The 16,486-nt window shown below is 46.5% G+C and overlaps 1 protein-coding gene across 1 annotated transcript; it reads right to left on the minus strand.

The window, feature by feature from the left end:
- Positions 1–15,821, minus strand: LOC144137300 (uncharacterized). Its single transcript, XM_077669460.1, has 3 exons — positions 15,639–15,821; positions 14,525–14,950; positions 1–2,467 (listed from the first exon to the last, which is right to left on the minus strand). Exons 2-3 carry the CDS (start codon positions 14,608–14,610, stop codon positions 928–930), a joined length of 1,626 nt encoding a protein of 541 aa, XP_077525586.1. The 5' UTR covers positions 14,611–14,950; positions 15,639–15,821; the 3' UTR covers positions 1–927.
- Positions 15,822–16,486: the final 665 nt, after the last annotated feature.

A 16,486-nucleotide genomic window follows, 5' to 3' on the forward strand; every position in this document is an offset into this window, starting at 1 on the left:
TAGCTGCCAACCTTGCTTTATTGCATAAATAACAAAATCTTCTACAAACAGTGCACACATGTGTTTCTAATACTCATTAACTGAGTAAGCATGGAAGGACAACACATAATAGAAAAACTGATAATATCAATGCCAAGACTGATAACAAAAACTGATAACATGATGCTACACAGGCTCCACTTCAAACACACGCGTGAATTCGAATCAAGGCAATACTGGAAATACAGTAGGCAGCCAAATGAAAGCCTCACAGAGGCTGGACTCTTTAGGCACAATGACTGACTGACTGACACAACTGAAAACAATTACATCACAAAAGAATGGAGGAACGTTTCCCAGAGTAACCACGTTTTGTGCAAAACCATCGAAAATGATCTCATCAAAGCTGAACAGCAGTAACTAACTGTTGCTTGTAAGTAGTGCACGCAATGCATGTGAGAAGTGCTTCGTGAACACACTTAGAGCAGGACACCTGTTAGCTGGCCGCCCCTCACCAATGCTCACCACCGATGTTTGTTTGCCTCTCCACTGCACCAAACATGCAAAGGTGCGACTTCTCTGGAAACACAGGCTAGTGATGACTCCACCAAGTAGTGATCTAGCTGCTGGCTGCAATTGTAGAACGGTGTAAATGACCTAGCAATGTAAACGACCTCTTAAACGGCGGTTACTTTGGTTTCATTGACACACACACAAAAAAAAATCCCTAAAGGACGGAGACAATTTGTGCGAAAAAAGCATAAGAAGTAGTCCGTCTTTCAACTGCAAGCCAAAGCGGGATTATAGTAGCGCAGACTAGATTAGAAAGCACCTGCCGGGCACGCAACGAGCGCCTTGTCACCCCTGCCTGCACTGCTGCAGCGCCACGTCCTGCCAGCTGCTCATCGACGTCACTCGAGCTTGTGCGGCAGCTGAGCGGTGGGAAGCTCAGCTCGTCTTGCGCCTACTCCTGCAGGATTCCGAAGCTGGCCCGTTCCCGGTGGAACTGGGTTTGCCAGAGGAAGGTGCCTTTGGACGGGCACCCTTGCAGCTGGCGCCGTTCTCGACTGCGTCACTGTAGGGAGCCCAGGAAACCCGGAAGCGAATCGCACTCGTGCCGTGGCCGTCTTCATCACTCAAGGTCTCTTTCTCGATGACGTACGTCCCCATGGACGGGTCGAACAACGTAGCCTCTTCGGCGAATACTGGCTCAACAGCATCAAAGTCACTGACAGCTGGGCAACTGTCAGTGTCTGGACAGTCGCCTTCGAGCGGGCTTTCCGCGACGCCTTCTGCAGACTTGCTCCCCACAGAAGTCCTGGGCTGACCCTCCTTGTGCATGTGCGGCACGTTTCCAGCACGAGAGGTCATGCCGCAGCTAGCCGTCGCATGTGGAACTGCTGGGTTCAACGGCTGCACAGTTGAGTCTACACTGCAATCTATTTCAGCACATGCATCGGTGGGCTGATAAAAATCGCTTCCACTGCTCGCTGAAACAACCGTGGAGTTCCCATCGAATGTCCCTTCAGTGCTTGGTAAAACACTGCCGCCTGATGACGGAGGCAGGTGAGCATACGCATTCAAAGCACCTGCAAGGTCTGTCCAAGCAGCAAAGGGGTCAAACAAGCTGCTTGGCGGCACGTCGAAATCGCGGTAGCCGCCACCACTGCAGGCCAAACTGTTTAGCTGTGCGCCTCTTTGATGTTGCACTGCACTGGACTTGTGTGCACCCACAGCCGAAGCTGGGAGCCCAGCACGGCTGGTTGGTAGGTTCATGACACCACTGGGGATAGTGTCAGCACGTGCAGTAGAAGTGTTTCTAGAGTGACCAAAGCCGGTGTCACGCACACATTCGCTCAGAGCTCCCAAAGAACCAGGGCGTGGCGCAGCATTCCCTTTCTCTGCCATAGCAAAAATGTGAGTACTGGGTGCAGTAGTGCCAACCGCAGCAGCACCGCCATCAAACGCAAGTGCATCCGCAGTAGCATTTTCTTCAAGCAAGCCGCCGAGCCTGCCATCCACTAGCTTGCTACGAAGCGGTCTGTACACAGTCTGGGCCTGAACCCTGGGGTTGCCTCTGGGACCGACTGCGGGACCTCGTACCGAGACACAATTCGGAGCCGTTCCCTGGCACCGGACGGCGCCAACTCCTAAGGCCGTTGTTGCGGGCCTGTGTGCGCTGTTCATTCCACACGCGGCCTGGTGGTTGCCACCAAGCTGGGAGCCAGTGTTCAAAGGGACAGCCATCCTCTTCAGGCCAACAATGCGCTGCTTCTGCCGCACAAAATCCTGCTCCGCAAAATGCCGGAAGCAGACGCGCGGGCTGTGCGGTTGGTCGGTGGTCAGGTGGAGTCGCTCGAGCCAGGTGGCCCGCAGCGCAGGCTCAGCGTCCTTGCAGGGAAGAGAGAAAAGCCACAGGCCAACGCGAGAGTTGCCCGACGGGCACCCCAACACATTGCATTGGTGCGGCGTCCCCTTCATCTTTGGCCTGCGAGAGCAATCAAGCAACAGGCGTTACTCAACAGTCGACAACAGCTAGCACAACAGTGCCATTAATGTCACAGCAGTAGGTGTGAAAATGCAGGTACAAATTCCCTAGCATTTATAGGCCGTTCTTATCAAAGGGGTGAGTACCGTGAAATGCGACCAGAACAGGGGGGGAAAAAGAGGAAGAGAGGGGAAGGAGCGTTAGAGCACTACTTTTGAAGAAGCTTGGAGCAGTGGCGTAGCCAGGGGTGGGCTAACCGGGCTCAAGCCCCCCCCCCGAAATTTTTCCGGCCGGTGCCGTGCTGCCTGTTATGCCTGGTACGTCGCCTGTGAACAAAGGGGCATAACCTTTGGGCGTGCTACTATTAAAAACATTCACGACTGAATGCCTGTCCTGACGCATTGGTGCTTACACAAAATGAAGCGCCCAGGTCAGGATAATTGCGGAGGGGTGCAGCTCCAGAAGCGATGGCGCCTTCGGGTAAGCCTAGCCCACGGGACGCCAAAGGCAAGCGTTGTGTCCCTTTGTGTGTGGCATGTCGCCACACAGAGAGTAATTGGCCGGCTGAGTCGTTCTCAGCAGAGTAGACTGACTCGTCACGGTATGGCCGGGGAAGCATGGAGTGCGCAAAAAAAGAGAGGGACCGCCGGACATTGATGGGTGAAGACTGGCACGATAAAGGCCCGAAAGGGAAAAGACGATCTTTGTATGCGTAAGCAGAACCACGTGTAAGAGGTGGTGGTTCTGAAGAAAACGATGGGCCTGCGTATTGGGCGAAACGTCTGCTTTAGCTGGATGACTGTCGGGGGGAAAGGGGGGGCAGAGGGCCTTTGTGGGTGAGGCGCACAGCAAAGTATGCTCCTCTTCTGCACGTCACCCCTTCATTCTTTTTTTCACGTTTCTGTGGAGCCCGAGAGGGTGTTGGCTTGGGATAATTGTATGGTCTCAGCTTGCGTGCACTGCATGTTCTCTCCTGAAAGCGGTGTTCCAGACAGACATTTTCTCCTCCGCGATTAGGCAGATTCGTTCGGCGGTATTATTCGCTAACCTAGGAAACTGGGGAACACCCACTAGACAAAAAGGGCGCGCTGCTGCTCGCCAAGCGAGTCTCAAAGCGCGTTTACATGAATGCGACAGCAGCGTATCACATTGGTTCGTCGAATCCGGCGCGGCTTTATTGTAAGCGCGAAGGCGCGACAGTCACCAGCCCTACCACGGGCAGACGGCGGTCGCTACAGTAACCAATACCCGATGGCCATCTTCGACCTCGGTCACCACTAAAGCCCCTCCGTTGCGTCCACGGCCACTTTTTGCCTGGGCGACGACTGCCCAGAGCTGTGTATATTCAGGGGCCTGAGTCACAACAACGCCGACATGAGAGAACGGTGCAAGGGTAGAAACGCCCTGGCTTTGGGAAGCTCACACTCGAAGTGCCATGCAACACACAAAAGAGGCCGCAATTGTAAGTCATTTTCTTCCTTTGACCCCTGATTTATGCTTGCGTGATCACTGTATCTTTTAATATCTAAATAATTGCTTCCTAATATTTACACGACGTCACACTACATTTATGTCTGCGAGCCAAAAAAATTATATCTCCTTTTATTTCTAATGCAATTTTTGCATTTGGATTGGTTGTTGAAGGAGCGCCAGCTATGAACCGGGTAGGTACCTTTGAAAGAGGGAAAACGTAAATTCTACTCATATAAATTCTTAACTATCCTATGATGCACAAAGTTGACGAGGGTTACTCAAAGCGTATCGGGACAGCGTTAAGTTCATTAAGAGTTACCGCTGTCCATGAAGTACATGAAGAGTTAAAAATATATTTGTGTTCGCTGCAGCTTTAGTAGTTTGCTTCATCTACATTCACGCAACTCAATGTGAGGTAGCCGCTGTCGAATGGTGTGCCCGTTATCGGAACTTTTGTTGCCGCGTTTCATACCGACGCGCGCATTCACTGCTACACCCTATTTTAAAATCATCATAGCAGTGTGCGCAAGTGAAGGACCTTCGTACTGGTGGCGAAGAAACGAACGTGCCTTTCTAGTAGAATTTTCCTTCAGCTCTTTCTGGACTTTTTTTTTTTTTTTTTAAGTTTTGTGGGCTCAAGAGTATAGTTCTTTCAATGCTCAATCGATTTGGCACGATGAACAAATGTCGTAATTTAAAAAAAAAAAAAAACAGGCTACAGACCACAGGCCCTCTCAAGAAACACCAGTACACTTCCGCCCCCCGCCCCACATACGGGTGCGCGCTGAAGTGATTTTGCCTGGATCCACTACTATTATACGTCCTAAAATATCACATCAAGTAAATTTTGAGCATTACTTAAGTAACCAAAATGACCGAAGAACTATCACTGTAAACAACTTTGCAATTTTTCGACAATGTATTGTGTCGTAGCCTGAAACCATGCCTCAATTTGAACATCACGGTCGCTGTACCACCTTAACTGTACCATTACTGTCCGTTTAATGCTGAAATACGGTAGTCTGTGGCATTTATGTACGCGGGGCCATGACATTACGCATGTTTTCTTGGTGCTGCGGGCAACAAAATGCTGACTCATTTCCAGCATCGACCCAAGCCTGAAGGTCATGTGCAGCTTCCCACTGCACCCTGTTTTCTGGTGGACCAAGGAGCGTCCCAACATAATAATATATTTCCATTTCCCGAGTCGCTAACAAAAACCGCAAAATTTCTGTGCGTCCTCCAATGCTGTTTTATCGTTTACCTTTAAAACCACCAGTGTGTGCTCGGCTCAACAATGGCAGCGCACGCGTCCACTAAACAGTACGTCCTTTCATTAATGTTTGAAACCAGAATGGTAGGACCTCATTATAATTCTTTCCTGAGATCTCGCGACAAAATTCCAAATGCAGCAAGGTTTTGCTCAACTTGCATGCCTAACTGCAAGAGTATGGTCAAACAACGCCGTCTTTGCGTTATTATTTGTTCTTGATAAATTTAAAGTTCGTTATTGCATTGAATAGTGAACTTTGCAGTGATTTGCTCTACCTCATCCAGGAGTGGTACTTACACCTAAAGGGGATTGCCGCCCCACAAAAGTTACTGAATAGTACACTCCTTCAGGCAGACTGTAGGGCATTTACGCAGGAAGCATTGCAAACTTGACAGAGAATAATGCAAGTATTTCAGAACACCAAGGCCGAGCTCTTTACAGCAGAGTCGACATTTGGGCGTACCAAAACGTTAACCAGATTGCCGATGTTACAAAGCACCAGCTTCTCATATCTGCCTGGCGTCCTTAGAAGCTGAGGTGGACTGCGTCACAGAATCAAAACAGACGCCGAAATTTCAACTGACATGGCTTGACAGTACCGATGGCTGAATTATTCCGCTTTGCGTGAGGGCTAATACTACCATGTTCGTGTAATTTTCGCCGTTAACAGCGCAGTTCTCGCGCGTTATGTCTGTGTAACGCTTCTTGTATGCATAATTCATAGCCTGTCGTTTTTTTTTTTTTTCTTAAGATAAAACCTGCGCTACATATAACGTAAGTGCATAGACTCGGAGTATTCTGCACAAACTTTGCTCCATTGGCCTTACACTGGAAAATTCTGTACGGGTGCAGAAGGCTTATAAGAAAAACAATTTCTGCATTTAAACATCAACTAAATAAAAAGATCTCATTTTTACGGCCTACGTAATTTTATTGCGGATGTCACAGACACCATACTACACATGTTGAAATAAAGCAAGTAATCACATGAAACTGGGACCATGCACAATGTGCCCGTCTGTGCAATGTACGTCCCGTATCACGGGCGCAGATTTGCACCACGCGGTCTGCGGATTTTCGCCCAGTTGACAACTTCACCTGGCACAAATACAATGATAACCAACACCAATATCATGAGAGAACCTTAAAGGGCCTATTTGAAGACAAAATACAACCTAGTTCAATTTAATAGCACTAGCCTTTGGTAACTCGCACAGCTCCATTCCAATCACAGACGTTTTTTTCAACCGAAGCAATGCAACAAATGTCATAAATTTTCAAATTGTGCGCTGCAGTGAAGTAATATGGGCAGGAGTGATGTATATAGGCCAGCACTAAAAGGTAGTTATGAGTATGTTAACTGCACGTTAGAATTCAAATGATAAGATCAATGGAGGCCCCTCTACAATCGCGCAATCATGTTCCTTGGCGGTGACTTAGGTCGTTGGGCCAATCGTACATACAAGATCCTGTGATGTCATTGTGAAATCGCCGCCGGGAAGTGGGCGGGGATTCGCCACTGCTTCAAATGTTTAATTGCCTGATTGATGAATTGTAGGGTTTAACGCGCCGACGCAACGCAGGCAATGAGGCACCCGGTAGTGGAGGGGCTCCTGATTAATTTTGACCACCTGGTGATCTTTAACGTGCGCCGAAATCTTGTACATACGGGCGTTTTTGCTTTTCGCCTCCATCAGAAAAGCGGCCGCCGCGGCCGGCAATCGAACCCGCGTACTCATGCTCAGCAGCAGAACGCCCAATGTTTAATTTAATTTATTATGTCGATTATTCCTTTGATTAGTTTGAGATAGAACTGGTATCATTGTTATTGGGACAAGACAGTCTTTTTAATGAACGACAGTCTTTTTTAATGAACCCAACATGTATTTTATCTTCATAGCCTTTAAGGGCGCTTGCAAACTCCCGCGTTTTTTTCTTTCGGTGGGGGGGGGGGGCAGGGCGGTGTCGAGGACAACCTTAGCCCCCCCCCCCCCCCCCCGAATAAAAATCCTGGCTACGCGCCTGGCTTGGAGGGATCTGTTTCCCAGATCACATTGCACGAGGGCATCCCCCACATCGCCTCTAAGCAGTGCTCCACACTCCTGATAGGTTCAAGTTCACATTTGGGTTTCAAGCACACAAGCTCTACAGGCGGACGAGGCGCATCACAGGGGAGGGCTGCAGATCAATTCAGACCATCCCAACCACCTGCCAGTTCCCAAATGGCACTCTACTACTGGGTCATTCCACGTGAACGTGACCACCGCTAATTCTCGTGTGGGAAAAAAAAAAAAAAAAAAAAAAAAAAATTTGTGAGTGTGGTGCCATTAAAGTATTTCTGTCACAAAAATGTTTTTGCTCACCCAAGCACTCTTCAAAGTTTCTGTGAAAAAGAAAGTTGTTGAGAGGTAAACTTCTCTAGTCAACTGCGGAATTTATTTATTTTTATTAGGTAGAATGACAAATCCACTTGTACAAGTTGCTTGTAGACCTCACAAATGGACCTGCGAAATAACATTTTGCATTTAACCAGCTGAGCACAAAAGCAGAAACTTGTGCCTTTTCAGAACTTTTTTGTAGATGTGTTGTGAACATTAACCCAGAATTTTTTTCTCCCATTTTCGCCTGTTGCTAGAGTTTATGCTAAAAATAAATCAATATTATTAAAAAAGCAGTTGTCAAAAAAAAAGTGCTTACACAGCTGGCAAAAAACTTTTTTTCTTACAACCTCCCCTTCATTACACATAGAGGCCCTCTGAGGGGAGAATATGAAATCCACTCGAAATGCAGCCACAAGTCTACAAAGGAAAACTATACAGCCATCTCAGCAACTTCAAAGTTGAAGACAAATTAATCCTGTTTCAGGATTTGAGCTCGGGATAACCGCCTATCTAGAGCAGTCACTCGAAAAAAAAAAAAAAAAAAAAAACTAATGGGGAAGCTAGCCATTTGTCTTGCAAGAGTGAAATATTTGACAGTGTGAGGTGAGGGAGAAAGGTTACACGACCAGTTTAGAGGCAGTCCATCAAGGTGGAGTATAAGTTCCTGCGAATGGAACAGTTGACATCCACCGTAAATGAAAGGGCTCCAGATAAAAATCAAGGCCTCCAGACAAAAACATGCGAGATGGCTCCTTATACGCGCCAATCATGCAGCTTGCGATCTACCAATTTTAACTTGAGCAAACGTTGTTTGTGGCAAAAAAGTGTGGATGCTGACAACCTGCGAATTTATTGTAGAGATTATGTATGCGAAACGAATTCGTGGCGTGCTTATCAATGCCGTTTTAGGGTGGTAAACGGCAGCAAATTATTCGTTCACTCTGTTTCCATGTTGATACTTCTGCAGCTACATTTTACAGTAGTACTTGTAAGATTAAAAACAAATTCTCACACTGACGCTGAGTTCTGACCTCTGGCACAGAAATGAAAAGAGGTAAAGCGATTCAAAACGTGCCTATTTATACTGAGGTAAAGCTCAAAAGCTCCCAAAATTTGCTTGGCAAAGAGCCAGAGTGCACATGCATGCCAGAGAGGTAGCCGGCGACAGATACATGCTCAGCAGTGAAGACAGCTTGGCAGTGATGAGGGTTATTGTGCACTTCAAAAATTCTCCGAAAAGCAGTTGTTTTTTAGTCAAGAAAGTGGCCACCGCTGTAAAAAGTAAAGAAACAGAAAAGACACCTGTGATCCGACGGGATTCGAACACGGACCTCCACAGTGAAAGTCCAATGCACTATCCTTTCTTAGTGCCACATACCCCCTTGGGGGATTGGCAAGGAATTGGGAATTTTGAAGGGCAACGTGCCCGCTCCCCAAAATTCACAAAACTATGAAATATAAACGCAAGAGTTGCTGAAAAATGCGTGCTGCTCGATACCTGAATGTGCTGGCCCATGAGCAGAACAGCTGCTCTGCAGCCAGGCAGAACAATGCTGCTAAGGAAGCTATGGCGCGCGCCAGTCTGCCTGCTGACGTGTCAGAAGACGAAGAAACAAAAACTAAAAAGAACAAATACGATGCACTAGTAAACACATTGATAAGTATCGCCAAGCTTCTGCCTTCAAAGTGCATTGGCAAACTTAAAGGCCAACTGCACTCAAATATTTCTTTGCCCAAATTTGATCCAAATAAGTTCTTTAAGCTCTATAAATCCCAATGGTGAAGTTCTACACCTGACCCCGACATGGCACAATAACTGCAAGCGTTCAACATATCTGTAGCAGACAACGCTCGCACCTGGCGGAGAGGTGGCGGAACAAGTTCCGAGTGGCCTGTGACGGAGATGAGGAGGAACCTGTCCCGTGGAGCTTGTGCTTCTCTAGCAGCTGGCACGGCGCACCGCCATGTGGAGGGACCTGTTTACCGGGTGTTTTTCTGCCACACCGCCACGCTGTAGCATCGCCGGCTTCACATGTTTTAAAACTAACCACATAGGTAGCAATGCTCGCAATTTTTTAATGTAATAAAAGAGGTTAGAAGCCAACAAGCTAATATGTGCACTAGCAATGCCTCTGTAGTTATCAAAATTTTTTTTTATTTTAAAATAATATTTTTACACATAGAAATAGTGCAAAATACACACTTACATGCAAATTTGTCATTCCTATTGAATCTGTCTCAGAAAAAAGGGTCTTTTATAAATCCTTGACGATTGTACTTCCGCGTGCAATATTTGCTGTATTAGGGTTGGGCCCAACGCCTCCTCCACAAAATTAATCCGGAGACCTCCACTACGGCGCACCTCATCGCCTGCGTTGCGTGGAGCGCTAAACCCTAAAATCAATCAATCAATCAACGCCTCCTCCACTCCTTAGACATACCAAAAAGTTTGACTACCTAACTTGAATTGTTCTACACACCAATATAAACATTTGTGCTACTTTTTCCTCATTCACTAAGTGAACCAAAACCAGCCTTGCTCGTGGTAACAAATATAAGATCAGCCATTGTCATCGCGAAGTGCAAAATCTAATAAAACTGTTAATCTCCTAAACAATGAACCACATTTTTTCAATCACGAAATGAAGTACAGTAACCCCTCGTTAACTGGAACTCCGGTCTCAAAATACCGGTTACGTCGAAACTTTATCTCACCGTGCATTCATTTCCCATTGGCGCCACGTATGCTTAGCTCCCCCTACACACCAAACGCATTCATGAATGGCAAATTTACCCGGAGTACGCGCTGTACGTGGCTGATGTCCCCATAACGCTGTCCGATGCTAACACCGTTGAGATAGCTGTGGATGACACAGCTGATCACGTGGACGACGAGGAGCCTCGAGAACTGTCTATAACAGCAGAAACAGAGAACATGCTATACCTGCTTTGCCACAAGGTAGAATGTAGCGGTGGCAACCAACAAATAATGCGATGCGTTGAGCATCTTGAGAGAACACTTTTCTGGGACCAGATGCGAACGCGAAACAGGCGAGCGTCACGCAGTTCTTTCTTCCACAGTACTAATAAAAATTCGTTTTTCCTTCGAATTATTCTGCCCTTATCATGAAAGCTTCCCTGTACAGTGGAGCTTTTGTTACCATAGCTCTAATTTCACTGACCTGGCCACAAATTTTCAGCATTTCAGTGAACTCAAAACTCCACTTATCTTGAAATTTTTAGCGGAAATTACGACTTCGAGTTAACGAGGGATTACTGTGTTTACTTTTGTAGGTTGATTGATTTAGTTCACCTGAAAGTAAAATGTTATCAACTGCACATTTCCCCGGTGAAAGAAGCAAAACATGTTAGATAGGTAACTTTTTTTTTCCCGCCTGAGTGCATCATCTACCTTTGATTGACTGATTATGAGGTTAACGCGCCGACGCAACGCAGGTAATGAGGCGCGCCGTAGTGGAGGGCTCCGGATCAATTTTGACCACCTGGGGATCCTTAACGTGCAACGAATTCCCAAACACACGGGCGTTTTCGCATTTCGCCTCCATCAGAAAAGCGGCTGCCGCGGCTGGGAATCAAACCCATGTCCTCATCTAGCTATGGAAGGTAACATGTGGTTCCAAACTGATATTACAATTCGATCCTCGATGTGCAGCGAGACAGAAGTTATTGAACAAATATTCAGGAAGACGGTTTGCATGTAAATTCACAGAAAAAAACATTCTAATTGATCGCCACCCGTGCGTGGTTCATTCCTGTCAAAAAAAAAAGATAAGGCGCCGGCTAACCAAAGCTGCTTTTCGACATCGTATACAAGCAAATGGCTTTGTAAATCGAGACCTGCTTTTTTGCCTACAATGGCAAGAATCTGATGCAAAAATAACTGCCGATGGTCTAATTCATTTCGGTTGAGAGCAACGTGATCTCAGAATTGCGCCTGACCCCATTAGACTTGGCAAAATGTTAGTGGAAAATCCTTTGTGGAAATAACAGTGTGAAACAACGCTAGCAAGTGCATTTTGAGGCTGCTGCAAGCGGCCGCTACACCGGCGCGCCCGCTTCTGTTCCATCACCTACGTCACATCCGGCCACCAGTAATGGCACCTTTTTTTCAGTTTTGGTTTCGAAAACACCCATCCTTATGAGACATTTACATCTCATGCGTTGATGTTCGCACTTTTTTTCATGCGTACCGTTAGATGACATTACTTTCATGTTGCTGAAAATTTGGGTGCAATTGGCCTTTAAGTGCCCCGAGAAATTTTTCTCACTTTCAACAAAATTTACTTTAAGATTTCTAGATTACAAGCTGTGTGGTTAGCACGTAAAGGAGCCATCTCAGGTATTTTTATCTGAACGGTCTTAAGGCGTAATCAAGGTCTAAATCTAACAGACACCTTGCCAACTTTAGAAGCAATTTCCTTGAAAAGTACTTCCTTTAGCATTGCGATATTTACCTTTAGTGCAAACTATACCAACAGGCAAAATATTGTGGCCCAACTGTTGCCGACACTTCTCGCTCAGTGAATCTGCAGAACTGCAAACAATGATTAAAGGACTACAATCAAATAACTTTGCTGCGGGCTAAAAATAATTGTGAATAAACCTAAAGTAACGATAAAGAAAGAAATCCAATGCAGGACAGGAATGGGCTGGGGTGCATTCGGCAACCACTCCAAAATAATGAAGAGTAAGCTACCTCTACTTGTAAAAAGAATAGTATAGAACCAATGCGTGCTGCCAGTGATGTTGTACGGAGCCGAAACTTGACACCTTTTAAACAACTGGAAAGCAAACTTAGGTTAGCCCAATGGGCTATGGAGCAAATGACGATAGGAGTAGTAACACTTAAATACAGGAAACGAGCATCCTGGATCAGGGAGCAAAATCGAGTAGAAGATACCATAGTTCAAATTCAGAAAAAGAAATGGACTTGGGCTGGCCCTGTAGTGACAAGAGCCGACAACAGACGGACTACGAGGGTAACAGAACGGGTACCGAGATAAGGGACTGGATTTAACAAGGGGAAGGCCATTAACTCCCCAGAGAGACGAAACAAGAAAATTAGGCGAAGAGTGGACGTGGTCAGCTCAAGGAAGGAGAGAGTGGAGGTCAATGGCAAAGGTCATCGCCCTGCACTGGACTTAAATAGGCTGTTAATGATGATGATGGTTTCTGCCCAAACCTTCTGAAAATGCACAGGAGAGTTTGTTGCTGAGCTAGTTGGTGCATATTAAGTTTAGAAGAAACCAGCTGAACACAGAAACAAAGGACTAAATGTTAACGAAAACTGACAGGGACAATGCTGGACTAGCAACTGAACGTTTATTACAAAGGTCAAACATATATACGGGTTGTGAATGCTAATCGCATAAGAAGATATGAATCACTTGCTGCGTCATACATGTCCATTCAAGGCCGAAAAACAATATCGTGCAAATGAGTCCTTGTCGTCCGATGAACTAAGTCTCGGCACATGCCTGCCTGAGGTACAGCTTTTCCTTTTCGGTCAGCTGTACTGATGGGCTGCTCACGCACGCGCTGCCTTTTGCGTCTATCATAATCGCTTCCATTATTTCTCTCGACAGCTTGTTTTTGTTTTTTCCTGTGATAGCAATATCAAACAGGTTTGCGCTGCATCCGCACCGTCGGCAATGCCTACTCAGATTTCCTGAGGTGGCCGTCGTTTTCAATATTGCTGCGTGTCCAGCATTGTCCCTGTCAGTTTTCGTTAACATTTAGTCCTTTGTTTCTGTGTTCAGCTGGTTTCTTCTACACTGAAAAGGCACAATTTTCTGCTTTTCGATTGGCCAATTAACTGCATAAAATTCCTACGCGAGTTCATCCATCGCACTCAATGAAAGAACTCAAGCATCTTATAAAGAAGATTATCCAGTCATCCTACTTTCATAGATGACCAAAAAATTTTCCCCATAATTTGTCGTGCAAACTTCGAAGAATGCCTGAGCCGGCAAAAACATCTTCTCCCCAAAAAATCGTGTGGTGAAAGGTTATTCACTTCAATCTGCCAAAGTTTCTTCAAGGAAACCGGCGAGGATGTTTTGCATGGAACAATTCGATTATATCAAGCAACCACATTTAGAAACACTAAAATGTGCTACAGTAGAGCCTTGTAAATTGACCCCCCCCCCCTGATTCGAAAATTCGACATCCCTTCAAAAATGTACATTGCCCTATGCCCACGAAGCTTCGTTAGTTCAGCTTGCTGACTACGTTGCCATTGATGATGCCGTTTTTACGGGCAGTTAAGCGATAACGAGATCATCAGCAATACCTTCAGTGTGGTGGATGTGCATCTAGTGAAGAGGACCCATGCAATGTCATACTCCCAGCGGGTCGTGCTCTCAACAAAGCTGCGAATGCTCTCGCTGTTCTGGAAGAATTTTACTACGATGCTCCATGCAATATGCTTTTGCTGTGCACGGATTGTCACACATCCCAAGACTTGGTCTCACCACCTAGCCATCCGCCAAGAGACAAACTAGCATAGCCGACTAGACTGCAAAGGAAATGCACGCATAAAAGATTTGTAAATGTGCTCTTGTTTCGTTCATTTGCTAATACGATGTTTGGATAAATCATACTTTGTTTTTTTTTACTCCCTAGAGATCTGAATTAACAAGCTTTCATTGTACTGGGCATTTCACTCTTGGTTGAACTACTTGGTTCGTTGGTTGACGCACATTTGAACAAGTCAAATGGAGATAACACTGAACAAAATTGATTAAACACCGTTACTTTCTACAATGGTTTCGATTTTTTTCGTGCTTGTTTCCCATGTGGGTGGTTAGAGGACCGAGTGAGTTTCTGTCCATAATTACAAAGCCGCTGCAAACACTTCACAGCCGTCCTCCGTAGGCACCACGTTTCCATGCAGTCTCAACAACTCACATTGGATGTCTGGTTTCACTGACGCACGCCACTGCTGCCGTTACTTGGTCTTTCAAAACACTAGCCGATGCGTCACTGCGTGACATGATGAAACTTTGAATCTTCTCGCTGCTTGCACAAAATCCTTTGCTGGGCAGCTACGGTTCCTTTGGACCCAGTGCCTGCAGGGCTCAGTTCTGGTGAGAGTGAACGCCGGCCTCAAACGGGTCACACCAGCTTGTTGCCATGCTGTAACTCCATACCACTGCAAGTTATGCAAGTTCAGGCAAGTTATATATGCACGGGAGGCACAAATTATTATTATTTTTTTCACTTGGAGCACATGGCAATTCCAACGCAGCTGTGGTGCGGCTTTTGTTCCTCGATTCAGCACGCTTCCGTCGCCACGGTAGAAGTCCCAATGGCAGCACCACGGCACACGTTACGCTGCAAATGAATTTTAAACACTTTTTAACCACAATTCGGAAATACGAGTGCGCTATGCACTTTCAACACAACCATACCATCGTTGCCGATAGCCGTAATACTAGCTTTAATTAAAGCACTCAACTACTGTTTCCTGCCATTCAGGATTAAAACCAATATTTTGCGTCATCACGCCTTTGCACTACTCTAAGTGACAAGTAACCTTCTCCATCCTCTCTGCACCCTCCCTGACGGCCGCATCGTGACGTGCTGTTGAAAAAGCAAAAATCCCGGGCCGTCACCACTAACGTCGAACATGGGGGGGCGAAGCCTGCAGTGTATACGTGTATTCTTCGCGCCTTGGCGTTTTTGCACACGGGGATGAAACCGTTGGGGAGTAGAGATATACAGATTTGCGCTAAAGTCTCGTGTGTCTGAAGCACGAAGCGTTCTAGCGCGAGGCGTTGGAAAACGAGTGTTCCGGTGTTTTAGTACCATGACTACACGAAACCACAACGACGACAGGAGACGCCGACAGCCCGAGCCCCAGGGGCTTCGCCCCAAGAACGCGCGCACCTGTGCTTAGCGCTACATGTGCTACGAGCTCTCCTTCAATTTCGCGCCGCACGAAACTACACAGCTGCACAAAGAACATTAGCTTCACAAGCTTGTTTTGCCTCCGTCTCTCCCGTGTACTGCGCGGGCTTACCTGCTAAGGGATCTGTCATGAGCTCTCACAGGTGACCGAGGAAGGCGGCAGCCTACAGCGAAATTGCAAGCACCAATGCAAGGCTCAACTACTAGTGCTTGCAACACATTTATTTAGCACGCTTCTCGCATGCAGCACACCCACAGCTGTCACAGCCTTCTTTATCCCCGGTAGTGCCTGCCGATGCGCACAATTACACGAATGTGACCATAGGGGCGCCACAATTCAAGAAAGAAAGCCAACATTTGTATTCCAAACCAACCTCAATTTACACCAGCAGCGTACTAAACGTTGTCCGAACTGTCTTGTAGTTATAATAAATAACTTTTTTAATTATTTGCCGTGTAAAACAGAAATAAAAACCCCCATAGCTGGAGTGACATAAATGCGGGTACAAACTTTTGGAGGTGCAGTTCAGCGGCCCCTGGCCCGCGCCTTTACGTTCCTTTTTTTCGATCTGTAAAAGCTACCTTCGAAAAGCCGACAACACCGAAAACGCAATAGTCCGCTCTGAAAGGCAAGACTGGGCATCAACGGCATCTACATACCCATCCTTCATGACACCTAGTGTCACTATATAACCTTATTTAGTGACTCTAATGACACCCATCGAGGCCTTGGAATGTGGCTCCCCCACAACTTTCTTTTAATGCATAGAATCATGTACTGAGTCTGATATCACGGTGAGATGTTTGAGTGGCGCCCCCTGGCCCTGACGTCGGCTTAGGCATAGAGTTTCTCACTAGGTAATATTGAGAAACTCTATGGGCTTAGGGACTCGCGCCGCTGTCGTCTGCTACACTCCGCTTGTGAGGGGCAGGAGTGCCTGTGCTATAAATCGCCCGCTT

This window comes from Haemaphysalis longicornis, unplaced genomic scaffold, assembly GCF_048455015.1.
Source record: "Haemaphysalis longicornis isolate Haplotype H1 unplaced genomic scaffold, Haemaphysalis longicornis Haplotype H1 scaffold_1, whole genome shotgun sequence".
Classification (NCBI taxonomy): domain Eukaryota; kingdom Metazoa; phylum Arthropoda; class Arachnida; order Ixodida; family Ixodidae; genus Haemaphysalis; species Haemaphysalis longicornis.